Source organism: Coenobita brevimanus, chromosome 97 (assembly GCF_032717465.1).
Source record: "Coenobita brevimanus isolate Jiangsu-jjx chromosome 97, ASM3271746v2, whole genome shotgun sequence".
NCBI classification, from domain to species: Eukaryota; Metazoa; Arthropoda; class Malacostraca; order Decapoda; family Coenobitidae; genus Coenobita; species Coenobita brevimanus.
The window spans coordinates 22604315-22631934 of NC_137050.1; the positions used below are offsets into that span (position 1 = coordinate 22604315).

General features: G+C 41.9%; 1 protein-coding gene across 1 annotated transcript in view; it reads left to right on the top strand.

Annotated features, from left to right (window-relative positions):
• The window catches only part of LOC145413610 (nephrin-like), a 202012-nt gene that overhangs the window by 152810 nt on the left and 21582 nt on the right, over nucleotides 1-27620 (top strand). Inside the window, exons 11-13 of the mRNA XM_080283265.1 lie at nucleotides 4771-4957; nucleotides 17574-17686; nucleotides 22888-22990. Of these exons, the coding sequence (XP_080139391.1) occupies nucleotides 4771-4957; nucleotides 17574-17686; nucleotides 22888-22990 (403 nt within the window). The remainder of the gene's footprint in view (nucleotides 1-4770; nucleotides 4958-17573; nucleotides 17687-22887; nucleotides 22991-27620) is intronic.

The window sequence follows — 27620 nt, forward strand, 5'->3', positions numbered from 1 at the left end:
AGGAGGGCAGGCACAGAAAAGGAATGATAAAGGCTAAGGAAGAAGTAGGCAGCACTACATCAAGGGAGTGGATGATGGTCGCCACCACCTACCACGAATATGTGGATTAACTGAGACTAAATGAAAAGATGAGATTGTGAGAGATTGGGAGAATAGATTGGGTATATGCGTGGGAGTAGGTGACAATGAGAGGGTAAAAGAGGGTGTATGTATTGTTGTGTGCAAGAGATGGAAGGAGAATACAAGATAGTATGAATCAGTTGGTTCAAGGATTGTGTGGTTAAAACTGAAAGTGGGACTACAAACGTGGGCGATTGCGTGTGTGTCTGCGCCAACGCAAGAACGTGCAAACAGAGTGAAAGAAGAGTTATGTGCAAGTGTGGAAGCATGCATGGAAAAGGTTGAGGGGAATGAGACTGTTTTTGATCGGAGATATGAATGGAAAAGTAGGGAATGTGAAGGTGTATGGAGTAGTTGGTGAGTGGGGTGTCCCTGCAGAAGTGGATGAGAATGGTAGTGCTCGAGTGGAGATTTGTGCAGGGAGGGGGTTGGTGATAGCCAATACCCCTTTAGGCACAAAATGATCCACAGGTATATGTGGCGAGTGATGAGAAGGATGTGTGGTGAACTGAATGAGCAAAAGGCAATGATTGATTATGTGTGTGTGGATGACAGAATGAGACTGTATATAATGGATGCAAGAGTATACAGAGGTTGGGGGAGTGGACTTTCTGACCACCACTTGGTGATGGTGAAAATCAAGGTTGAAGTGCAATGGAGGCATAGAAGGAGGGAAGGACAAGAGGAGGTAGTCCATACAAGGAGGGTAGAAAGGTTGCAAGAGGATGGAAAAAAGGCAAAATAAAATAGAGAAGTGGAGGAGCAATTGGGTAAATATGATTTGGAGCAGATAGGGGACAGGGAAGATGCTTGGAAGATTTTCACAGAAGAAATCTGTGCAGCATATGAAGTGATGTGTGGAGTAAAGAGAAGACAATACGGGGTGCAAGGAACATCATGGCTTAATGAAGTGGTGAGGCAAGCTGTGGGGCAAAAGATGAAAGCATATATTGAGTGGATGGGAAACAGAGGCGTGGAGGAAATTGATGGAAGAGAGAGGTGAAAAGATTAGTAAAAGAGAGTAGCAAGTGAGTGGATGTGGAATTTGGAAGAAATTTGAGTGCAAAATAAAGGGAATGTAGGGAAATGTTCTGGAAGGAGGTAAAGAGAATTAGAGAGGGTGATAAAGTAGTAGTGGAGTGAAAGACAAAAACTGTTGACTGATAGTGGAGAAGAGAGAAAAAGTGAGCAGATGGATAAAACACTTTAAGGAACTGTTAAACATAGAGAATGAAAGTAATGCGAGTATAAGTGGCTGGGGAATAGCTGGGAGAAGAAGGGTGGTAAGAAGGGAATATGAGATCAGTAGGATGGAAGCAGTGGAAGCAATGAAGAAAATCAAAATGGGGAAAGCCCCAGGAAGTGACTGTGTGGTGAAACGATGAAGCATCGGGGAGAGATGGTAGTAGAATGAATATAGATGATATGCAGATTGGTCTGGGAGGAAAGTAGAGTCCCGGAGGATTAGAAGTCAGGTATAATTATTCCCCTGTTCAGAGGAAAACGGGGAAAAACAGTGTTTGGTAATCAGAAAGGCATTTGTCTTCTTAGTGTAATAGGCAAAATATATCCTAGGATACTTACTGACAGAAGAAGGAATTAGCTGGAGAAGAACAGGGAGGTTATAGGGAGGGGAGAAGTTGTGTATATTAGGTAATCATCCTTAGGTCTTTAGTGGAAAAGTTTCTAGGGAAGGGAAAGAAGTTGTATGCAGCCTTCATGGATTTGGAGAAAGCACATGACAGAGTGGATTGACAAGGAATGTGAAGAATACTAACAATCGTGGAGTAAATGGGAAGTTGTTGAATGCCGTGAAGCGTATGTGTGAGGGTGCTAAGGCTGCAGTGCTGGTGGATAGTGAACTGAGTGAATTTTTCTGTCTAAATGTTGGGTTGGAACAGGAATGTATCATATCTCCATTGTTGTTTAGTCAGTATATGGGTGGGGTTATAAATTAGATACAAGGCAGAGCAGTGGATGTTGGAGTGGCTGTAATGAGGGAGGGCAGCATTTGGAAATTTCCTGTATTGTTGTTTGCAGATGATAGTGTCTTGTTACGTGAAGACCAAGAGGAACTGCAGGGCTTGGTGAATCAGTTTGGGAGAGTGTGAAAGAAACTTAATCTAAAGGTGAATATAGGGAAGAGTAAAGTTATGGTCTTCGAGAGAAATGAAGTCACTGAATGTACAGTGAGTTTGGATGATGAGGATATGGATAATGTGAGTGCATATAAGTATTTGGGTAGTGTGATGAGTAAGGATGGAAGTTTGGAAGATAATGTGTTTGAAAGGGTACAACAAGGAAGAAAAGTGGCTGGTTCTTTGCAAACAGTGATAACAAAAAAGCGATGTAAGCATGGAAATTAAAGGGTCACTGCATGATAGTATTGTGATACCAACTCTAATAAATGGAAGTGAAGCTTGGACCTTGTTGGAAGGGCCCGAGTCAAGAGTGAGGGCAGTGGAAATGAGTAATTTGAGAGGAGAATGTGGAGTTATGTGAAGAGACAGACAGAGAGAGAGAGACGGACAGACAGACAGACAGACAGATAAGGAAGTGGGGGGACGATGTGGTGTGGATGTGGTTGTGACAGAAAGCGTTAGGAGAAATGCACTGAGGTGGTTTGGACGCGTGGAGAGGATGGAGAGCGAGAGACTACGAGAAGAGTGCATGTGAGTGAAGTGGATAAGGGGAGAGGGAGGGACAGGACGAGATGGAGGGTTGAAGTGGAGTGGTATATGAGAGAAGGGGGCATGAGCTGGGGGAAGGCCAGTGAAATGGCGGGGGACAGGGCGACATGGAGGAGATTTGTTTGTGACCACCCGTTAAGTGATTAAGATATCTGGCAATAAATAGATTGATAATACACTCTCATCTTAAATGTTGGGACCAACTGCCTAGCCCCGGGCTCCTACGCTTCTCATGGGGCAGTGTAGGATTGGATGATGGATGGATGAATGGATATACACTGTTATAAAGAGCTTTAGTCCTGGGTGAACAGGCATGGGACACAAATGAAATTTCTGGATCTGGTACCTTGGACAGTAGCTGTAGATATACACAAAATATCACAGACAACAAAGCCTACATGGCAGCATCTGGTAAGGAGGTAGGCGCAACATTACATCAGACCGAGGGTATTAGACACTGTTTCCAGCACTGAATGAACTTTTCTATCTGAATGTAGGATTGAAACAGGGATGTGTCATGTCTACATAGTTGTTCAATCTGTATATGGATGGGGTTATAAAAGAGATACAAGGTAGGGCAGTGGATGTTGGAATGTGAGCGAGCAGTGTTTGGAAATTCCCTGTACTGTTGTTTGCAGATGATACTCTGTTGTTAAGTGAAGACGAAGGGAAGCTGCAAGGCTTGGTGAATGAGTTTGGGAGTGTGTGTAAGAATCGGAATCTAAAGGTGAATGTATGGAAGAGCAAAGTTATGGTATTCGAGAGAAATGAAGTCCCTAAGTGTAGAGTGAGGTTGGATGATGAGGAAATGGAAAATTTGAGTGCGTTTAATTACTTGGGTAGTGTAATTGGAAAGGACGGAAGTTTAGAGGGTGAAGTGCTTGAAAGGGTATAACAAGGAAGAAAGGTTACTGGTTCTTTGAAAACAGCGATAAGAAACAGGGAAGTGACCATGGAAGTAAATTAGTCCCTGCATGACAGTATTGTGATATCAACTCTAACATATGGAAGTGAAGCTTGGACCTTTTTGAAGTGACACAAATCAAGAGTGAGAGCTGTGGTAATTAGTTATTAAAGAGGATCATGTGGAGTCTCATGGAGAGACAGACTGACAAATGAGGAAGTGAAGGAGCGTTGTGGTGTGGATGTGGATGTGATAAAAAGCGTTAGGAGAAGTACATTGAGGTGGTTTGGCCATATGGAGAGGACGGGGAGTGAGGGACTGGCGAGGAGAGAGTATGTGAGTGAGGTGAAGGAGGGGAGAGGGAGGGGGAGGCCAAGGATGAGATGAATGGATGGAATGGAGAGGTATATTAGAGTGGGGTGTGAGTTGGGAGCAGGGCAGTGAAATGGCAGGGGAGAGGGCGGCATGGAGGCGATTTGTTTATGGCCACCCCTTCCGGGATTAAGGCGTTTGGCAATAGATAGACAGATAGATTATTATTATTATTATTATTATTATTATTATTACTATTAGTAATTAGGAAGGGAGGATGGGTATACGAGTTTGTTCTGATTTCCACCAGTATTTGGGGATGAGTAGTCTTTTTCATATGCTCAGACAGTTTGCTTTCGTACGACTCAGTTTGGGGGCACAGTAGCATAACCTCTCGGTGTCCTGTTCCTTGCCATCTCACGTAACACAGCATAGCGTTATCTCGACTGATTATTTGGGAATTGTTTTCCGTGGATTGTATCAGGCTTTTTTCTCCCCAGACTACATGGTGAACTTTTTGTTAAAAATTCCTCTGGGCTTATCCCCATGAGTTGTGGAAGCCTGAATTATGTTATCCCAAGAGCATGTAATCTGAAATCAGTGTATGTTTGTGTATTTGTGTATAAAAGGGAACAACATTTCGTGGGTGTTAAGTATGCTATGCCAAATTCTGGTAACACGGGATGTTGTGTTATAAGTGCGTAATGTTATTACTGCTACTGCAATAACTGTGAGGTGTGACAGTCTGGGCGTGGGAGGTGACGGGATGGGTGAGCCCGAGCAGCGTGGAGGCGGATCAGTGGGCCACCCTCATCTGTCAGACGTCCTCCAGCCTCCCGCCTTCCACCATCACCTGGCGGCCAGACGACGTGCATCTCCAAGCACCAAAATCCACGCGCTCTCCGGGCCTCTATGGCGGCACCGTTACGAGGTAAATATAGAAAGAAAAAAATGTTCTTACCAAGCTTATCTGCGATTTTTTAAGCTGCCAGTGTTATAATGTACATGCTTATGCTGAAGAGTAGCTGTAACAACAAATCACATATCCCTCTTTAAAGTGGCTGGAAGGCCCAAGGCCTAGTTATCATAGTTCGACCTACTTGCCTGCAAGCAGTTTTACTTGACAGATAAATCTTCATTAATTTCCTGAGTATCCGACTGTTGTATGTAAGGCAATACTTTCACACTTAACTAGAAATGCTGTATGTTTAGACCACTAGGAGTCATGAGGGGACAGTCAGTAAGAGAACTAAACTTCGAAGGATTCATATTATACATTCAAACATAGGTGGTGGCAGCCATTATTCACTCATTTGATGTGGTGCTGTCAACTTCTTTAAGTGACTCCACAGAGTGACAATGCCTCGCTTCAATGAGGCGCTGTTTACCGAAGGAAACACTGGTTCATTGCATAGGATGGCCCCGCAGCGGCGAGTGTTTGCCTACAATTGACGGGTCTGCTCGGCCAAACAGACCAATGTTGCTCTACAGCTACAGCAGTCGGTCTTAAAAATACAACCTGCAAACACTGCAGTTTATGTAATGATACACTTTATAGAAAGGATTTATCCTACCATGAACTTGAAACGGGTCTTGGAATGAACGCATGAAAAAAAAAAATGTCATGCTTGTTTTGTCAGTATGGTGACGGACACCTGCATGATTTATCATCATTGCCCTGATGTTCCTCCTCAGTACTCTCAAAAGAGTTTTATATATGTGTGTATACATACATACATAAATATATGTATATTTATATATCGGATACAATTGTGTGAAGCTACAGAACGTGGTGAATGTTTTTGGTGTATCCGATAGAGCCAGGATTCCGGGGGCTTGAATGATGAGTGAATGGAAGAGTGGCCCATTGGATTGGGGAAATTTGGGCTGTCTGGACCTTGCTACTCCTCACCCTGCCCTAGGGTGGGAAAGGAGGTCCGGATGATGATGATGATGATTATATATATATATATATATATATATATATATATATATATACTGTATATATCTGTCTATCTATCTATCTATCTATCTATATGTATGTATATATATATATATATATATATATATATATATATATATATATATATAGGAGCCTCAAAGATATTGTGGGGGTTTTAAAGGAACAGAAATGAAGGTGGGCAGGCCATATAGCAAGAATAAGGGATAACCGATGGAGCAAGAGGCTTACTGACTGGACACCAAGAGAATGTAAGCGCAGCAGATAAAGGCCAGACAGGAGATGGAGAGATGAGACAGAGAAATTTGCAGGGAAAACGTGGCGAAGATCGCTCAGTCAAGGAATTCGTGGAAAAGACTGGGGGAGGCCTTTGTTCAGCAGTGGACTATACCTCATACCAATTAATCTGGCCAGGCATGTATGGCAACACTGTTCCTGCCGAGATTCTGATTGGCTGGAGGTGTTTGTTCGATTTCGTTGTTGCTAAAACTGATACTCTTTTTATTATCAGATATGATACTGAGTTTGTCGACAATACAATCGTCAAACGCAATAAGAAATCCGTTATATACTTATCAGCAATAAAATTTTCGTAGGAAGATAGAGATATGAGTCAACAAAGTATTATAACAGTCCAAGTCAAGGTCAGCATTCGAACAATTCCTTTAAATCTCCAACACTCCTTAATATAACAGAAAATTAAAGGAAACCTGCTTAGTCTAAGCGTTCGTATAACACATTTAAATTTTGAGATCAGTCTGCACCCTTAAATCGTGCCACAACTCTGAATAATTAAAAATTCTAATGAAAAGACTAGTTCTGCGGGGAGGGAGGCTTGAAAAAATCGCGAAAAATCAAAGTAGGCTAAAGGAAAACTATTTCATTATATATCTTCTGTTATCACAGTACGGACTGATCTTAAAATTAGAATGTTATACCAACGCTTAGATTAAGCAGGTTTCCTTAATTTTCTGTTATATTAGGGAGTGTTGGAGATTTAAAGGAATTGTTCGAATGCTGACCTTGACTTGGACTGTTATAATACTTTGTTGACTCATTTCTCTATCTTCCTACGAAAATTTCATTGCTTATAACTATATAACGAATATCTTATTGTTTTTGACGATTATGTTGTCGACAAGCTCAGTATCATATCTGATGAGTAGCAGTTTTAGCAACAACGAATCGAACAAACACCTCCAGCCAATCAGAATCTCGGCAGGAACAGTGTTGCCATACATGCCTGGCCAGATTAGGTGGTATGAGGTATAGTTGTGGCTGCTGCTGCTGCTGCTGCTGCTGCTGCTGCTGGTGATGATGATGATATGGAGCCTCGGTGGTACACTGTGGTACAGTGGTAGAGTGTGCGTTTCATATATATATATATATATATATATATATATATATATATATATATATATATATATATATATATATGAGAGAGAGAGAGAGAGATGTAGTCTCGCACAGATCTTTTAACTTAATGACCTTTTGCTTCTCTGATTTCCAACTTGTTATCCAGTGGCATTCTGTTTTCTTCGCCATAATAGTATTCTTCTCTTTCTACTTTTCCTCAGTCTTTTACGCATTCCAGGGATGCGGATGCGAAGACGGATTCAGGTGCTTGCTGTTTTTTATTTATTCTTTTTTTTTTTTTTTTTTTTAGGAACTGTTAAGGCAAAGGTGGATTTATGTTCTCTCTGTGCCATGGCCTTTCTTACCATCATCCACTCATATTTTTTTGTAGTTTATTCTATCTTCCTCTATAGAATTTTATTTCACTTTAGAGGAACATTCCAACCTAGAAAGAATAGATAATTATACCCTTCAGCTGTTCGGAATAAAATCGTCTGGTTCTCGAACAAACACCTGCAGACTCGGTTCAGTTGTTCTATACACTTTCCCTCTCATTATATCATTTCAGCGATGTTGTTCTTAAAAAAAAAACATATGCCTTCCTGTATGCTTCCCTGGTACTGTAGTATAGACGATGGAGGTTACCCGTTATTGTATTCCTTTTTTTCTTGTGGGGTTGCCAGAATACGTATAAGTGTACAGATTTATTTAGGCAGATATTTTGTAACCGCAGACGCGCGTTTCCAGTGGATATGATATATTTTGCTCTCTCTTTCTCTCTCTCTCTCTCTCTCTCTCTCTTTTATACCCTGTTAAACACTTGCTCCCTTTTACCCCGATTCTGTTACTTTCTAACCAGCGTTACCACTTTTAAAACTCGGTTTCACTTACTGTCACTCTCACACCGTTTCCCTGACTTTCACACACTGACGCACATTTTGTCAATCACTCACTTTCATATATTAACTCAGTGTCACTTACTAGCTTTCATATGCTTCTTTATTTTTTTTTCAGTTTTCTTATGGTCATATTTATTGAAATTCTTCACACTCTTACTCATTCACTTTCGCACGCACATTTTCAGTTAGTCAGTCACTGTCTCACATTCTCTCACATTTATATACGAGTTCGGACACAATCACTCATACACTTGCACTTATTCACTGTCAATCACATCTTTACACTCTGATGCGCTTTTTCTCTGTCACACAATAATTTACTGATACACACACACAAACACACACACACACACACACACACACACACACACACACACACACACACACACACACACACACACACACACACACACACACACACACACACACACACACACACACACACACGCACGCACGCACGCACGCACGCACGCACGCGCGCGCGCTCTTTCACCTGCCCAGTGCCTCATTATCTTACTTTCTGTGTTTCTTAGATTCTCATTCCCTCGCACTAACTCATTTGTGTTCTAATATTGTGAGTGCAAGAGTGTGTGAGCGAGATTTTTGCTATAAGAGGATTATTGAAATAATCAGCTAATAAACTTTATCACTGCTTAATTAACGAAGAAAACACATTCGTGTAAATTCTGTAGAAATGTAGATTGAACGTTTTATTAGTGTCAGGGAATCGAACAACTCAAATAAACTACGTCATATTTATCATCCGAGTTGAAACAAACACACGATGCACTCTCCAGAGCGTATGGTTAATTTGACTTCAAGCAAAGCAACGCTGCTTTAGAGATTTTGTTGGATTACTAATATCAGAGGTGATGACGTAAGCTGTTGGGACGACCTTACCATTCAGGATGAAGAATTCCGCAGCAGTCAAAACGGCCATGATTAATTTGCAGAATGCTGACGTTAGCTGTTTCGGGCTGCTAGCATCAATAATGCACAGTATTGATGGCAACTACCTCAACCCGGTAAGTTAATTCAGTTTTGATCATTTTTGTTTTCAGCACTTGAATGAGAGTGTGACTTTATAGCTAACTATTTTAATATTCCCCAGCGTTCTATAAGTACACGTTCTTACCTCCGTCATCGAAGTTGGACGGATGTTATGTATTTCACCAGGTTATGTTTGAATGTATACAAGTCATCTCTTTATTTTTCCTCCGGATTTCAATTTGCCTACATTTGGTGGATAGGTGGGCAGTGGGTCAAGAAAGAGTTTATTTTATTTTGAAGTGGACCCGGATCCGGATGGAAGAATAAACTATAGATTTTTTTGTATTGGTGAAGGTATACACTCTATGATGCTGTGTAATAGGGCAGACTAAGACTGCAGAGTTAATTAACTATGTGAAGCGATAAAAATTTTCGACTGGTAATGAAAAGGAATAACAGCAGTAGGCTATATAAAAATTTATTAGCTTTGACGGATGTATGCGCTCTTTGAGTCCTTTCTAGTTTTATAATGTGATCGACATTCATAAAGTGAATACAGTTACAATATTAATATGTTTATAAACAAGATTCTTTGGGAGAGTAGCTCCTCAGATTGATGTTTTGAAATCCACTACCTTGGAAACTGTGACGCTTATCCAACACGGAGTCTCTTTCTCAAAAGGAGTAGTAATATGGAGACGGTACGACACAAGTAAGCATTCTCAGATATATAATGTCACCGGTAGCTTCATATAATTCAGTTAAAAGGGAAACAGTGTTACTAATGACAAGCAAAGAGCGAGCTTTTTCTTATTTTCCCGACAATTTTGTCTTATTTTAAAACGCGAAAAGTCAAGGCAGCTTTATAGTGTGACTGAACACCTAGAACAAGTGTGTGACATATAATTAATTTATTTTATGGTTAGAAATGTTTCTTAAGCCCCAAAATTTATTCATTTATAAGAACATTTAATTATTGTCTATATATACGAGTACAGTGAATCATTATCTGTGGAGCGAAATGCAGGTTTAATGTTCTAGCAATATGGCACACAGAAACATATGAAGACTGCATGTGTTATACAGAACAGTGTTAGTGTTGACCTGAGCTCTTGTCAGCTTTTACTGCCCTGTTCAGAAAAGTTGTAATCTGGATTCAACTCTTACCGTGTATGGCAGAGATATATTAACAATAGGTGTGATGGATAAAATCAAGGTTATACATTTTCAAAACAAGCACTTCAAATTCATACACATAATTCTATACAGCAACCTACCCAATTCGTCAGTATCATTTTTCTAGCTTTCATAACTCTTTTACCATCTCAGTCAGACTTCGACCTTTCCCGCCATTTAAAGAAGGAATACAAAAATGAACAGATCCACTTTCTCTTAACCGATTGAACGCAATAACCACTAGACGTCCTGCTCCGACACAGACCCTCCATGTAAGCCACTTCAGCATTCAGCCCCGTTATATTTTCATCCATCCGATGTTAAAGGCGATCATGCTGGTAAAGGTCAGGCAGGCCCTGGTATCTCAAGCACTTCTGCGATATGTATTCCTACTAAAGGACAAAGGTAGAGACAAGGAAGCCTAGCTAGCTTTATCTTGACAAAACTTTTGTAAAGCAATAAGTATTTGACTGTCAGCACTTAAAAAGAAAGTACCCCAAAATTATGGCTTTCCACCAAAGCGAAGGGGAGTTATCTCTCTTCTGTACGTTGACATTCTGATTCCGATTTATATGTAAACGATCATAAAGATCTGGGAGATTATATTCCTTGTCCTAAAAACGCGTCAGAAGTATGCTGTACAAAACAGAACAAATCGGAATAATATCTATCACTTCTAAGCCGTTCATTTATTTGTTTATTTTATTGTCTCTCCAATGTGATTTTTAAGCAATTCCTTGTCAAAATATTAACCAACAGCTTCTATTTCTCACAACCAAAGGAATTTATTTATTCATCTATCTGTTTATCAGTCCATCTATCCATCTGTCTGTCTGTCTGTCTATTTACTCTCTCTTTCTCTCTCTCTCTCTACTTTTTTATTACAGACAACTGTAGCTGTCATCGAAAGCATGGAGAGCATGAGTTTATCCACATCATTTTCATTGTGGGGACTACTACCAGTTGTACTATGATTTGTTTCTTGTAGTGCAAAACTAAAACTATATTAGTATGCAAGTTAACGTGACTCATGTTGGTAATTCTTTTGATGGCTGTAGCCACTCCTTGACCCCACGTTCTTCCAGTACCCTGCTCGCTTCATTATATCAGTTTCCGATAATTATAAGCAGGACCACTTACAGTGTGAAGTATTCATGACCGTCAGGTGGTCTAAGGGACCTTGTGACCTTGACATTCCAACGATTACTCTCAAACTCAATTGACTTCATTCTTACTTGACATTTAACTCTTCCACCGACTTTCTTCCGCATCAAATAAAAACTTTTTGAGTTGACCTAGCCTTATGACCTTGAAATTTGACTTCTCCATGTGACCTAGGTAATTGACTGATTAATCTTAAACAGATTTATTCTTTCTGTACCCTGAACCCCTCGACAAAGTTTGGTCAAAATCGAATAAAAATTGCATATGTTGAACCTGCCATATGACCTTGACCAATGACTTTTTCGTTTAAAAAACGAGTTAAAATCTTGGCTGATTCTCAGAACTGCTAGTCAGGAATAAATCATATCAAAATTGTGTTAGATATATATTTATCTTTCTCACAGATAGACACTTGGCTCGAACTTTGACCCTGCCTTGTACCATCATCTTTGACTGTTCTCAAAACCGAATTCCTTCGTTTTTGCCTTATCCTCAACATATGCCCCCAGATTTTGTGTAAATTGAATAAGAAATTTTAAGTTAACACCTGCCAGGCGATAGTTTGATACCTGTGATCTTGACCTTTGACTTGTTGTTCCTAAAATCCAACCCAATCTAACCACTTTCACCACAGCACTCATCCCTGTCCACCAACTCACCCTCCCACCCATCTAAACTATCACCCGTCTTCCTACCAAATCATCCATCCGCCCACCCACACAACCCACAACACCCAGCCCACCCACCTTGTTCACCCATCCTTTCTATCCACTTTGCCCAACCTGCCCACTCATTCTGCCCACCCTGCCCACCACACTCACTCTGCCTACCCTGCTTGTCCACCTACCTACCCACCCACCAACCCACTCCACCCACCTGCCCACCAGCCTTCTTACTTGGCCACTTGGCTTCACCAACGGGATGAGTTCCAAACTTTTTTTTTTTGTGTGTGTGTCCGACTCTGTGCATTGGCTTCAGAGCCTGCTGTCAAGGCCCAGTAGTCCTTCTACATGCCATACACCTCTCTACATGTCACCACTTCGGCACGAACACCCCCTCCATTCATACAAAATATATGCTAGGACTGTCTCATGCAAGGATGGTGTATTGGTATTAGCGGGGGTATGTTTACAACATGTCGGTGGGTCTTCTGGTAGATCAGTAAAGTCTGATTTTATTAAATTCAAATCCTTAAAATGTTCCCTGCCCCAGCGGAGATTAGAGCCTGGACAAGGTAGGACTGCAGGCCACCTCTCTACCGATTGAGCCACCGCTTCCCCCATACGGCTTACACAGACACACACACACACACACACACACACATACAGAGAGAGAGAGAGAGAGAGAGAGAGAGAGAGAGAGAGAGAGAGAGAGCAGCTTTAAATGTATAGGAGTAAATTGCTATAATTTTTACACCTACACTCAGGAAACCATTTGCTCATATTATGTTTTGATTGGTGCACACATACACGCGCGCATAGTGTGTGTGTGTGTGTGTGTGTGTAGATAACAAAGTTACTCGAACAGTTTTTACTCGGTTTTAACCAATCCTAAAGGAAGATTTGCAGCTCAGTGAATAAGTAAACCTATTGCTTTTTAGAACCGTTGGTCAGAAGTCAAGGAAGGGTTATGGGTAAGGCATGAAGAAAAGGGCTCAGTTTTGAAAACAATTATTCAGAGTTCAATACCTACCTTGACCCGTGTTTTTTTTTTTTTTTTAGCAAAATAACTCTGTCTTGATCCGATGTTAACCTATTTTGGTGGAGAGACTGATGGCCAGACAAGGAGTAAACCGATCGGCTAATGGAATAATGAGTCAAAGGTCAAAATCACATGATGATGTGATCTTTAGGTTTTTATCAGCTTTAGAGCAAACTTTGTGGCATGGCAGAAGAATAAAAAAATTCGATTTTGAGAACATCCAGTCAAAAGCCATGGTCACGGTGAAAGGTCAAATGCCGAGGTCACAGTGCAAGGTTATTCTGACGTAAGGGTTAAAAGGTAGGTATCACGGAAGGGATTCAGTTTTGAGAACAATCAGTAAGAGGTGAAAATCATAGGGCCGGGCTAAAGTTTGACTTGTGCGTCTGTGTGTGAACAAAATAACTAAAACGGGCTATTTCTGATTTGGATGAAGCTCTGGATGAGTTTAGGATCCCCCGACTGTGTGATCAATTGCTTTAAGATCAGTAAGCGAAAGGTCAAGAACACATGGAAAGGTCAACTAAAAGTTTTTATCTGATGTAGACTAAACATTGTGGATGTTTTCAGGTTAAACAAGGATATAATGATTCAATTATGAGAACAGTCGGTCAGTCACAGGAAAAGGTCACTGGGCGAAGTAAACTCACACAGATTTATCTTCTTAGTGTAGTGGAAGGGTTAAGGGAAAAAGAGAATGAATTATTTCGATTTTGCAAGGAATCAGTAGAAAATCAAATTGACAGGGCAAAGGTAAATATCGGCCCATGAGCATGTTAGGGAGTGCGGGTGTTGTACTCTCTGAGTGCTCCTTTTTGTTTATAATCGCGTTTTTATTAGTGTGCTGACCTTATTACCAAGCATCTGAGTTTTATTCTGTGCCTCTTACTGGATGGCTGAAATCTCTAGAGAAATCGAACAGGATGTATAGAAAACTCTCTAAACAGTCCATACAGGTGTAACTTTTTACAGCAAGTTTAAATGTGTACCTTGAAGCTGCAAAAATTGCGAAACGTTGATAAAATGCAAAAAGGTGGATTTTCTTAGTGGCCTGTTGATCCAGATTGAAACTATTGAAACTACACGTTTTTCGATGCGTCCAAAGACACTTGGAGCGGAGCAGGTTGGACGAGCGGTGCAGGAAGAGAGAGCAGAATGTGCAAATTTTAAGCTTGGGCCTGGAGAACATAATTTAGATTAACTGACGAATCATATAATTAGAACTAACGAAGGTTATTCAGACTGACTGATGATTAATATGACAAAAGGGGGACTAACTGGAACTCCTTTTATTTTCTATTAGCTGGGGCATCGCCGGATATTTCAGCTTGTAGTGATTAAACTAGTGAAGTGAAGAAGATTGCATTACGTTTCCTGAAATTGGCTAGTTTTATGGTAAACTCTCATTTCAATGTACACTTTAACTGCCTCTTACGAAGAAGTAGGATAGCTGTTTAGTAACTACAGAGCTTTTGTCTGCAGTATATATGAACTCATTTTCATAAGCTGAAACATTTTTTGCTGGCGTTTAAAGTCGTGCGTCGAGCATGATAGACAGAGGAGAAACTATGATTTATTTTCTTACATTTTGGAGCGAGACAGATTGCAATGAAATTGCTACTAATATCCCGAAACGTAAATATCATTCCGGTTTCTGGTGTATGGAAAGGTCTAGAAAATCAAGAACATACATGCTATTGGTAGAACATATTATTCTGTATACGCTGTATATATTGTATATCAGAATGTTGCATTTGCGAGAAATAATATTTGCAAATTTTCAAAACACGTGAAAAAAAAGAACTGCTCATGGAACACTGACCAAATGCAGTGGACACAACGGTGCAAAAAGCACAAGCCACTGGCAGACGCTCAATTATACACGAGGACATTCAGGATCACCGGATGAACATCCCTGTGGCCGTAAAAAGACAACGAGAAAAACTTCAGCTCAGTCAGGTCCGCCATTTTACCATTTCCGTGTTACAAAAGCGGTGCTGCAGTTGATGAAATATCGTCAGGAACTACCGTAGCAATTCATGTTGGCGAGGAAAAATTTGTTTCATTTGTTGTGTGGATGTGGAGTGACGTACTGACTTTTATGGATCAATTTTTGCACCTAGTTCTTGGACTGCATATAATTCTTGGAAATAAACACTGCAGTTGCATTTATTTATGCTACTTTTATTTGTAAGTTTTGATAATTCTCATGCTGCAGTTTATGGGAGAGTTTTCTGAAAAGCTGAACAAGAACTTTATCAACTTCTACATAAGCGTGTTCTGGTTTCTTCAGGAGTATTTAGGAAGAGCACAGACAGTTGCAGCGTAAGAAGGCAACAGTACAATACAACACCACAGTACTAATGCATAACGGCAACACAACATAGCAACATAACACAAGCAACCAAAAGCAATTGTATAGTTCGCTCATTATTTGTGTTCTTGCGTTCTCTTCTGTGACACACACACACACACACACACACACACACACACACACACACACACACACACACACACACACACACACACACACACACACACACACACACACACACACACACACACACACACACAGACACACACACACACACACACACACACACACACACACACACACACACACACACACACACACACACACACACACACACACACACACACACACACACACACACACACACACACACACACACACACACACACACACACACACACACACACACACACACACACACACACACACACACACACACACACACACACACACACACACACACACACACACACACACACACACACACACACACACACACACACACACACACACACACACACACACACACACACACACACACACACACACACACACACACACACACACACACACACACACACACACACACACACACACACACACACACACACACACACACACACACACACACACACACACACACACACACACACACACACACACACACACACACACACACACACACACACACACACACACACACACACACACACACACACACACACACACACACACACACACACACACACACACACACACACACACACACACACACACACACACACACACTTGAAACAATAAACAGCTTAGCAGCAGAACAATATTACGACACCAGACTGCAACTCCATGCTGCAACATGTAGCCACGATAACGTTGCAACATTATATTACAATATTAGCAACATTTTTACTTCAAGATAATAGGTGCATTACGGTACAAAAGCAACACTGCACTGTACCACGACAGTATATCCATACTCAACACATCACAGTACTTCAGCACATTAAACGTCACACGTTAGCAACATAACACATCAGCGGTAGCTCATATCAACATTACACATTAGCAACACTACACATCAGCACCACATCAGCAGTAACATACGAGTGTATTTGCAGCACCACACATCGGTAACACCAGGCAACACATCATTAATACCACAGAACACCACACATTAACAATACTACACATCAACACCACCATCAGTAACAGCACACACATCAGCAACGATACAGCATATCAAAAACACTCGCTAGTAAGGGTAGATGCGAGGAACGCTGTCAACAGCAACATCATCAGCATCAGCACAACGCGGTAGGAATACAATACAACATGACTACAGGGAATGAGCACTATGGAGCAATATTTTTATAATGCCTGTTTGCGTAACATTGCCCTTATGCTCTAACCTTCAAAACTGACCACTGTGCTGGGTCCAGAAAAAATAACCTCAGCAGTAACAGTACACTAACTCTGGGGTAACGATACACAACTTGAACAAAAAATAACACAGGAACACTAAATTGCAAGACAGCAACAACGCCGCACATCAACACAGAGACAACATTACATGCAAGCAACATTGCATATCAACACAGAAGCAACATTATACAGCTGAAACACAAAGCAACACAGGAGCAACACCACACCGCAAGAACACAATACAACACAGGACCAGAACCGTAAAATAAGACGCAGCAGCACCACACATCAACTCTGGAGCAGCACTACACAGCAGGAATATTGCACAACATAAGCATCACTACACAGCCAACACAACTTAAAAACCGGAATACAGTAACACCACGCAGCATGAACACAAAACAATACTGGAGCAACAACACAGAACAACTGCAACACTACACTTAAAAAATGCAACGCATCACAACATAGAGCCAACGCCACACAACAGCTAGAGAGCAGGAACATCGCTCAGCAAAACACATACTGTGCCTGCTCAAATGCGTTGACTTGGTTTGTTTTTCAGGTCTGAGGTGCGAGTAAGGGCCGGGATGAGCGACCATGGGAGGGTCTTCACCTGCGAGGCTGACAATGGACTCGGAGTCTCGGTCTCCACCAACATTACCCTTGATGTTTTGCGTGAGTTGCCCCTTGATTTGCATTGTCCTGCGTTCATACAATATTGCTCCTTTTTGTTCATCCTTGGCCTGCCTCGTATAGTCTTGTTCCGGGTGCGTCCCGCATTTTTATGCGTTGCTCTGCATGGTTCTATCCTGCCTGCCTTGTTTCGCTACTAACTTCCTTGTGCAGTAATTTCCAGTTATTCTCTGCCGTGATAGTCGTACGTTGCTCCACATTGCCCTGCCTTATATATAAATATTTTTTTTTTCTTTACCCAGATCTTGCCTTGCCTTGGTGAGTCGCTTATTTCTTCATGATTTCTGCCCTAATGTCTTGTCATACCGTGCACATTTGCTTTTGTCTCTTCCTTGGTCGTCAGTGAATCATGCATTGTGTCATTTCAAGGCTTTTGTTGTGTACTAAGCATATTGTATTTAGTTTCCTTTCCCTCCTTCCTTCTGCTGTGCTTGCGATTATAATATATTAACTTCCCTGTCTAAGCGTCCGTGGTTTCGCTTTGCATTACTCTGGTTTTTCCTTGTCTTTCTTCTATCCCAGTCTGGCTTTGTTCTACTCCATATTATCTTTCGATGATTCCGAGTTCATGGTCATATCATGATAGGCCACTGTAGACCTGAACCTCACCAATATCCTGAAACCAGCTATACCTCATCATGCTGTCTGAGAACAGGCTGGAAAATGGACTAATATTTGCTGGAGAGGGTCCAGTATAGGCTGGGTCATCTCAGAGGAATCCTCGAACATCCGATTCTTGAATGCGAGATGGTTACTTGGTTCACTGGGCATTGATTTCCTTAGATTTAGGTCTTTGTTTTGCCCCTGGTCTGGTGTTTGATGTGTTGGCCATATTTATACGCGTTTGTGTGCGATTCCCCATGACTGTTCAGGAACATGTTAGCACATAGAGTGTGTGTGTGTGTGTGTGTGTGTGTGTGTGTGTGTGTGTGTGTGTTATTATCAGCTCCCTTTGCCGCTCATGATCGTGTTGCACCTGTCATTTCCCTTGTGTTCACAGGCGCGAGAGGTCCTTACTGGTAATGACCAATTTTCCTCGCCCGTCCTCTCCTGCCGTTTATACCCTTTCTGCCTTACATTCACCTGTGTCATCATTTCCTCTCTTACTTTGCTTTCCTTAACTTGCTGGGCGCATCCTTGTTTGATCCTATCCTGCCTTTCCTTGCTCTTTCTTGTTCAACTTTACCATTTAATGTTGTCCTGCTTTGTCTTGTTTGCCCTGTCCTGCTCTTCCCTACATTGTCTTAGCCTCCATTGTGCTAACTCAACCTTGTCTTATACTGCCATTTCTTGTCTTCCTACTTACTGCTCAATATTCTCCTGTCCTGCCGTGTCCTGCTGTGTTATGTCCTATCCTCTCTTGGTTTACCCTGCCTTGCCTGATTCAACTCCTGTCAAGCACTTGAAACTGTCGTGCCTCATTATAACTCCTGTCCTGGCAAAGATAAAAATCTCTTCTTCTGTTCGCCTTTAGATTATTGTTGTGTAGTTGTGGTTTACGAAGTGATTGTCTGATTGGTCACTTAATTGTTCATTATTCTGATTATTGTGGTGTAACTTCGATTTATTGCAGTAATACTATGGCTTATAAAGATGGAATGAAGACCTGCATTGTGTTTGAATTAAGAATCTTAATTGCAACATCTGTTTTTCTACCATTCACTGGGTACTCTAAACCCCAGTAATGTTCTATGAGAGAATATTAATCCCTGGATGCTATGGATTTTCCTTAGTTGACGTAAATCATGTGGTTGTATCCTGAAACATGTCATTTGTTTGACATAATGTTAAGAACAGCTTCTTGGTTACATGAAAATCGTCGCAGATCTTCAAAACATTTGAATTAGTTACACCATCATTCTCCTAGTCCTGTATCCTGTAAACCCTAGTACAAAAATCCTCTTCGCTGTGTTGTACGCTTGGTGTACAGTAAAGTTATCTGCATTTTCATGATTAATCTTTTCATGTTATGCATTTGAAATGCACGTGACTCATTACAAAGGCTATGTGCTCTACAATTTCGAATCTGTGTGTGTGTGTGTGTGTGTGTGTGTGTGTGTGTGTGTGTGTGTGTGTGTGTGTGTGTGTGTGTGTGTGTGTGTGTGTGTGTGTGTGTGTGTGTGTGTGTGTGTGTGTGTGTGTGTGTGTGTGTGTGTGTGTGTGTGTGTGTGTGTGTGTGTGTGTGTGTGTGTGTGTGTGTGTGTGTGTGTGTGTGTGTGTGTGTGTGTGTGTGTGTGTGTGTGTGTGTGTGTGTGTGTGTGTGTGTGTGTGTGTGTGTGTGTGTGTGTGTGTGTGTGTGTGTGTGTGTGTGTGTGTGTGTGTGTGTGTGTGTGTGTGTGTGTGTGTGTGTGTGTGTGTGTGTGTGTGTGTGTGTGTGTGTGTGTGTGTGTGTGTGTGTGTGTGTGTGTGTGTGTGTGTGTGTGTGTGTGTGTGTGTGTGTGTGTGTGTGTGTGTGTGTGTGTGTGTGTGTGTGTGTGTGTGTGTGTGTGTGTGTGTGTGTGTGTGTGTGTGTGTGTGTGTGTGTGTGTGTGTGTGTGTGTGTGTGTGTGTGTGTGTGTGTGTGTGTGTGTGTGTGTGTGTCTTGTTCATTCGTTCGTTTAAAAATTTCTGCACCTATAGTGCAGGCTAGACCATACATTAGCCCGGTCAGTGGGGTGTGGGCTGAGTTAAAAATAGTAATGGGTATGACTTGCTGACGAGCAGCCTCTTTTAATTACCTTCATTGCTGACGTGCTGCTTTTGTTGAAGGAGTGTTACGGTTTGGCCCGGGAGTGTTGGACAAGTACTTTGGGTGTCGCAAGTTGGTGCCTGTGTTTGGGATTTTTTTTTTGGGGGGGGAGGTAGGTGTTCTTGGTTTTACTGAGGTGTTGCGTGTATTGGCGATGCGTTCCATGTTTAGATGAAGTAGACTGGTAAAATGTTTCATTTTGTAGTGCGGTGGCTTTGTCGGTGAGGTGGTGCTTTTGTTGGTGAGGAGCTACGTGACTTGGTAAAGTGATGTTTGTAATGGTGAGATATGGTAGTGAGGTGTTGTGTTATTTATGGAGTGTTGAGTGTTGCGCGGGTCGGTGAGGGGCTTTTTGTGTTGTGAGACGCCGCAAGTGTTATTGATGAATTATTCATGTGCTGTCGAGATATTTGCCAAGTGAGTTATCACGTACTTTGGGGCTTGTTTACATGACTAGTCTCGGAGCGTGTTTTCCAAGTAAGGTAACTATGCCATTCTTGGGCAGTGATCGTGTAGACGGCAGTACTGAACGATAAACATTATTCAGGCAACCACTTGTGGCACCCCAATAACTAAGTGGCAATATACAGTAATATGTCTGCCGTACCGCTCAGACGTGATGGTTAAATGCAACAGTGGACGTTGTGCTGTCATCTACGCTTCCCAGTAGTGACCTCAGGAGTCAGGATAACTATCTGAGTGTACAAGTCATTGTGTGTGTATATATAGACATTAACTTTGCAACTTAATTGACTGTACGGGGACTGGCCATGATATGGCAGGTCAGAAGCGACGAATACAGAAATAGAAAAGAAAATTGTAGGAAAAGGTACAGTTATGTTTAAAATAACCTATGTACACATGTTACATTTCAGGAAGAATATATACACATACGTAGTAGTTACATAAAGAGAGACAATCTGATAGCTGCATCGAAGTTCCATGTAAACGCACACTCGACTGAACAGAGGTCGAGCACAACACGTGGTAACTGGTCGTGTAAACGAGCCTTGAGGGAAATCCGGCATGTAGAGAATTCCGTGTGTTCCTGAATAGTTTATTTCTTCTTGTGTTTTTGACTCAGAGCATATATTAAACCGTGTTTAGTCTTACGCACAACAAATACTCGTAGTGTCACAACTTATGTGGTGAGTTGTTGCGTGTGTTAGTGAGATGTTGCGTGTGTTAGTGATGTTGTGTGTTAGTCATGTTGCGTTTGTTGGCGAGAAATTGCGTGTAGTATAGTATTGTGTGGGTTTACGAGTATAAGGTGTTGCTTGTAGTGCAACATTGTGTAGTCGAGCTGAGGTAATGTGTGTGTAAGGGAGATGTTGCGTGGTATGGCGTGTATTAATGAGGTGTTGCGTGTGTTGGCAAGGTGCAGAGTACATTTTAAGGGTGTTGCTTGTGCTTGTGGAGTATTGCGCGTGTATGCGAGGTGTTGTGAGAGTATGGGAGCTGTTACTTGTGCAGGTGGTATGTTGAGAATGTAGACAAGATGCTGTGCATGAAGGCAAGGGTATGTAGGCGAAGTGATGAGTGCGTTGGCGAGTTTTGAGTGTGTATGCGAGGTATTACGTGTGTTGGTCGTGTTGCGTGTGAAAGTAAGATGTTTTGTAGGTTTGTGAGGTACAGCTTGTGTAGACAGGGGCTGAGTGCCTCGGGGAGGTTTTGGGCGTGAATGCAAGGTGCAGCGTGCGTTGGCGAGAAATTGGGTGTGTTGTTGAGGTGTTACGTATGTTGATGAGGTGTTGCATGTGGTAGTGAGATATTTTGAAGGTCAATGAGATGTTGCGTGTGTAGACGGGGTGTTGCATGTGTAGGCAAAGTTGTGGGTGTGTATGTGAGGTGCTGATGTGTTGTTAGTTGTTTCTTGTATTACTGAGGCATGGCTGGTGAGCTGTTACATGTGTTGGTGATGTGTTGTGTGTGTATCTGAAGTGTTGCTTATGTTCGCGAGGTATTGTCAGGGCTAATGACTTGGGGGGTGCGTATTTTGGCGAAGTGTTGTGTGTGTTGTTGAGGTGTTGCGTATGTTTGTAAGATATTGCTTTGTGTTGGCGAGGTATTGTGTGTGTTGGCGTGGTGTTGTATGTGTTGGTGGGTTGCTGCATGCATTGATGAGGTGTTACGTGCGTTGGTGATGGGTTGCGTGTGTTAGTGAGGTGTTATGGGCATTAAAAAGTTGTTGCGTGCATTGGGAGAACATTTTGTGTCTAGTTAAGTACTATATGTGCAAGTGAGGTGTTGCATGTGTTGTTGAGGTGTTGCGTGTGTTGGTGACGTTTTACGTACATTGAAATGCTGCATGCAGTGGTGAGGGTTTGAGTGCATGGATTAGGTGATGCGTGTATTCTAGAGCAGTTGCGGCATTAGAAAGGTGTTGCATGTGTTAGCGAGGTGTTGCATTCACTAGAAAATTGCATGCATTGGAAAAATCTTACGTGTGTTTCAGACGGGCCAGTGTGGGCGTGGGTGCCAAAGTCGCAGATTGACGTGGAGGAAGGGGACGACCTCACCGTTACCGCCATGGCCACCGCTAACCCAGGCCCCGTCAGGTTAGTACCATTTTTGGTCCATCACCACTCTCACAATATCTTTGTTCTACCCCCCCCCCACACACACACACACACGTTCTTCCGACCTCTAACTTATGGTCTACTGTAGTTCCACCTACGACATACTCTAGTTTCACTCTCAGTATTGCAACACCCTCCACCCCATGATCTGATTCCACTATCTATTGCCTCTTGTTTCAAATACACCTCCCACACCTTCATGATCTGTTGTAGTTTCATCCCCCATGATCTACTCATGTTCCACCCTCATGGTCTACTAAGGTTCCATCCTTCACTCTCAGTAGTCTACTGTAGTTCCTCTTTCCACCTTCCATGGTCTTTTGTAGTTCCACTGTCCACCTTCCTTCCACTATCCACCTTCCATGGTCTCTTTCAGGTCCACTATCCACTTTCCATGGTCTACAGCAGTTCCACCCCATGGCCCACAATAGTTCCAATAGTTCCACCCCGTGGTCCACAGTAGTTCTGATAGTTCCACTCCATGGTCTACAGTAGTTCCACCTAACATCCTCCATGGCCTACTGTATTTACAGTTCCCTTGGTCTACTGCAGTTCACCCTCCATATTGTAATGCAGTTCTACCATCCACCTTGCATGGTCTACTGTAGTTCCACTCTCCATCCTCCTCGGTCAAATGTACAGTCACTCATAAAAGAAAAGACCCCCCCTGCGTTAGAGGCAATATAACTCGGGGTATTCGGTGTTGGTAACAGTGTATTTGACGTCAGCCATATGGGGGGATGAGGAGGGGTGTTTGAGAGGAGGGCGGAGTTTATCTGCACGAAACACTGCTTCAATCCACATTTCTAGTCAAACATACATTATATCTGATTTGTTATGTTGTCCTTCACACAAAATTAACTTTATGCTACAAGAACAAAGAACTTTCAGGTGATAACACAATCCCATACCCGAAACATTTATGCATTAATGCCGCACACCTTCATAAATCCCACCCTCTCATTCTCACCCTCACCCACTCTCACCTTACTCTCACCTTCACTCTCTCTCACACTCTCACACTTTCAGCCTCTTTCGCACTCTCACCCTAACTGTCACTGTCACTACCACTATCAACGTCACTCTCTCTCTCTCTCTCTGGTCCGTTTAGCCGACGAAGCACAGTACTGCCATCACACACATGATCACACATTAATGAGGTGTGTGGCCACCGCAGATGTGCAGTAAAACTGTCAATCATATAAAGATAAACCTGGTTCTTAATAAGTTGATAAGGTATCACTTTAATCTATCCCAGACATTGTTTGAAACCAGATATTGGGAAGGGAGGATTAGAAGGCACGGAGTGGTTCGTGGCAACCATGTCTGTTATCAGATTCTAGGTTGTTGGATTCTGGGTTATCAGATTCAAGATTTTATTTATAATGGCAGGCTACCTTGGTTATAGATATACCATTATAATGTATAACCACATAATACTCAGTGTAATCTATAATGTGTGATCATGTGTGTGATGGCAGTACTGTGCTTCGTCGGCTAAACGGACCAGAGAGAGAGAGAGAGAGAGAGAGAGAGAGAGAGAGAGAGAGAGAGAGAGAGAGAGAGTGACGTTGATAGTGGTAGTGACAGTGACAGTTAGGGTGAGAGTGCGAGTGAGGCTGAAAGTGTGAGAGTGTGAGAGAGAGTGAAGGTGAGAGTAAGGTGAGAGTGGGTGAGGGTGAGAATGAGAGGGTGGGATTTATGAAGGTGTGCGGCATTAATGCATAAATGTTTCGGGTATGGGATTGTGTTATCACCTGAAAGTTCTTTGATCTTGTAGCATAAAGTTAATTTTGTGTGAAGGACAACATAACAAATCAGATATAATGTATGTTTGACTAGAAATGTGGATTGAAGCAGCGTTTCGTGCAGATAAACTCCGCCCTCCTCTCAAACACCCCTCCTCATCCCCCCATATGGCTGACGTCAAATACACTGTTACCAACACTGAATACCCCGAGTTATATTGCCTCTAAAGCAGGGGGGGTCTTTTCTTTTATGAGTGACTGTACTTTCACCCTCCACGGTTTACTATAGTTCCACCCTCCACCCTCCATAGTCTATTGTAGTTCCGCCATCCACCTTCCTTGGTGGCTTAGTTTCACCTCCCATGATCTACTGTATTTCCACCCTTCATGGTCTACTGCAGTTTCACTTTCTATGGTCCACTGTAGCCACTTTAACTACCCTCCATATTCTACTATTGTTTCACCCACCGTGGTCTCTCTAAGATCTACTGTAGTTCTATCTCCTTTCTCCATAGTCAACTGTATATTCATCCTCCACCCTCCACCCTCAGTGTCTACAGTAGCTCCACCCTTCACCTTCAGTGGTCTGCTGTAGTTCTGCCTTCCTTCCTCTATGGTCTACTGTGTTTCAACTCCTCATAGTTCAGTGTTGTTCCGTCCCTCATGGTCTACTGTAGTTTCACCGTCTACCTTCCATGGGATACTGTAGTTACATCCTCCACATAGCTTAGTTTGCAGCCTTCAGCTTTCATGTGGCCGCAGCTGTACAGTCCATAAGCATTTTTATGCTTCCAAGTTATTATATCCGCGACTAGCGAAGCGAGAACTTGAGTTGTAATTTATTCATTGCGCACGTGACTGTGTGTGTGTGTGTGTGTGTGTGTGTGTGTGTGTGTGTGTGTGTGTGTGTGTGTGTGTGTGTGAAGAAAATTAGTAGGAAAAAAAAGTGTTTAACTGATTAAAACCAGACTTCGTGGAAGGGTGGAGAGGTAGTCAAAGAGTAAACTTATTATTTTTAAGAACATAGAGTCAGTGGTCAAGGTCGCAAGGCTAGGTCCAACGTTGACGTAGCAAAATGAACTTAAGCAGTTTTTTAACTTCAGGTGAAGATTAGCGGTAATGCAAGAACGATGTAATTTGATTTTGAAGACAGTCAGTCAGAGGTAATGGGCACAATGCAAAGTGAATGTTCGACCTGTGTGTGCCTTTTTATTAAATAAAATAACATTATTTTTCTCGAATTTAAGCAAACTTAGTGGAAAGTTTGAAGGTCAGCTAAGAAATGACTATTTTTAAATAATACGTCAAAGTCCAAGGTTATAGGGCAAGGTCAACAAGCATTTTTCATTTGGTTTGAATCAGACTTGGTGGATGGGTTCAGTATTCGGCAGTTACGAAAGGATTTAGTTTTGAGAACAATCAGTCCAAGGTCCAACTCACAAGACAAGGTCAAATTTCGACCAGTTTTCCTGTGTGGGAACAAAATATCTTAAAAAGTTTTGATATAATTTGTATCCAATTTGGTGGATGACTTGAGGATCACCCAAAAGGTAGACTTATTATTTTTTTAAACCCTAGATCAAAGGTTAAGGTCACATGCCAAGGTCAACTTAAACAGCTTTTGTGTGATGTAGACTAAGCTTTGTGGAATGGTTCAAGTTAAAAACAGGGTTAAAGAGATTCAGTTATCAGAACAGTCAATGGTCTAGGTCACAGGGAAAAGTCAAAGGTCATAGTCATTGGACAAAGCCAACTAAAACAGATTTAATCAGATTTAAACCATAATTGGTGAAAGAGTTAAGAGTTAAGAATAAGTACATTAATTAGATTTTGAGAATAACGTCAAATATCAAGGCTACAGGGAAGAGTCAGATATTCTGTCCTAAGACAAGTTGGTGATCATATATGTTGTTATACTCTGTGAATGCTCCTTCTTGTATTTTTTTTTTCTGTTATGAACTTCAAACCAGAACAACCAAGCTGCTTGTTGCCGGCCACTTGGGATTGTTGGCCCCCCCCCCAAAAAAAAAAAAAAAAAAAATATGAGAATCCAGTTTTAAATCTGACTTCTTACCCATACAAAATTCTAAGGTATTTATAACCTTCTCAACTTAATCTTTCATTCTTTTTTTTCTCTCTCATTTTCCTTGACTTACATCTCAGGGAATTATGTAGGAGGTCCTAGGGAGGCACCTACAACTGTCTCGGAGATTCTAGGAGGGCTGGAAAAGGTTCATTCAAATTGGTCCCCCAGTAGGTTAGTAAGTAACTCAATGAAAGTGGCTCCTGTAGGGCGTAGATCAATCACTTGGAGGGTCCGGTAGTTACTGTTCATTTCAGGTTTATACAGCCTTTAGTTGCGTATCTAATGCTGCGATACTTACAAGAAACAAATGACCCCGACTGCCATGTTACTTGGAAATGTCGGCTACATTGTGCTATTGGCTCCTCGATGTGGCACGCCCGGTGGTACAGTGCGGTTTCCATGTTACATTTGTCTAGCTATTAAAACTGTTACCATATCCCTCTGGAGTAGGCGACATGGCGGCGTTGCCCAGCCTCCTTGTCACATGTTATACTCAATCCACTTTAACCTGGTCTAAAATTAAATGTTTCCGTAGCAGATGCTAAGCTGTAGTAAAATGTTAACTCTAAAATATGATACTAGCCACAAAGAAGTAATATAGAAAAGATGTAGAACTGCATTAGTATCTAATTCTCTCTCTGTGAAATTCTCCGTTGGTTTAATGTAGACGAATAATAGTTTCTGCAACGTTACGGTTCGACTCTTTCCTTTAGCGACTCATGGTGATGTGGCCTGGCTGTCATGTTGTTATATGTAAATGTCTTCTAGGTTGCGA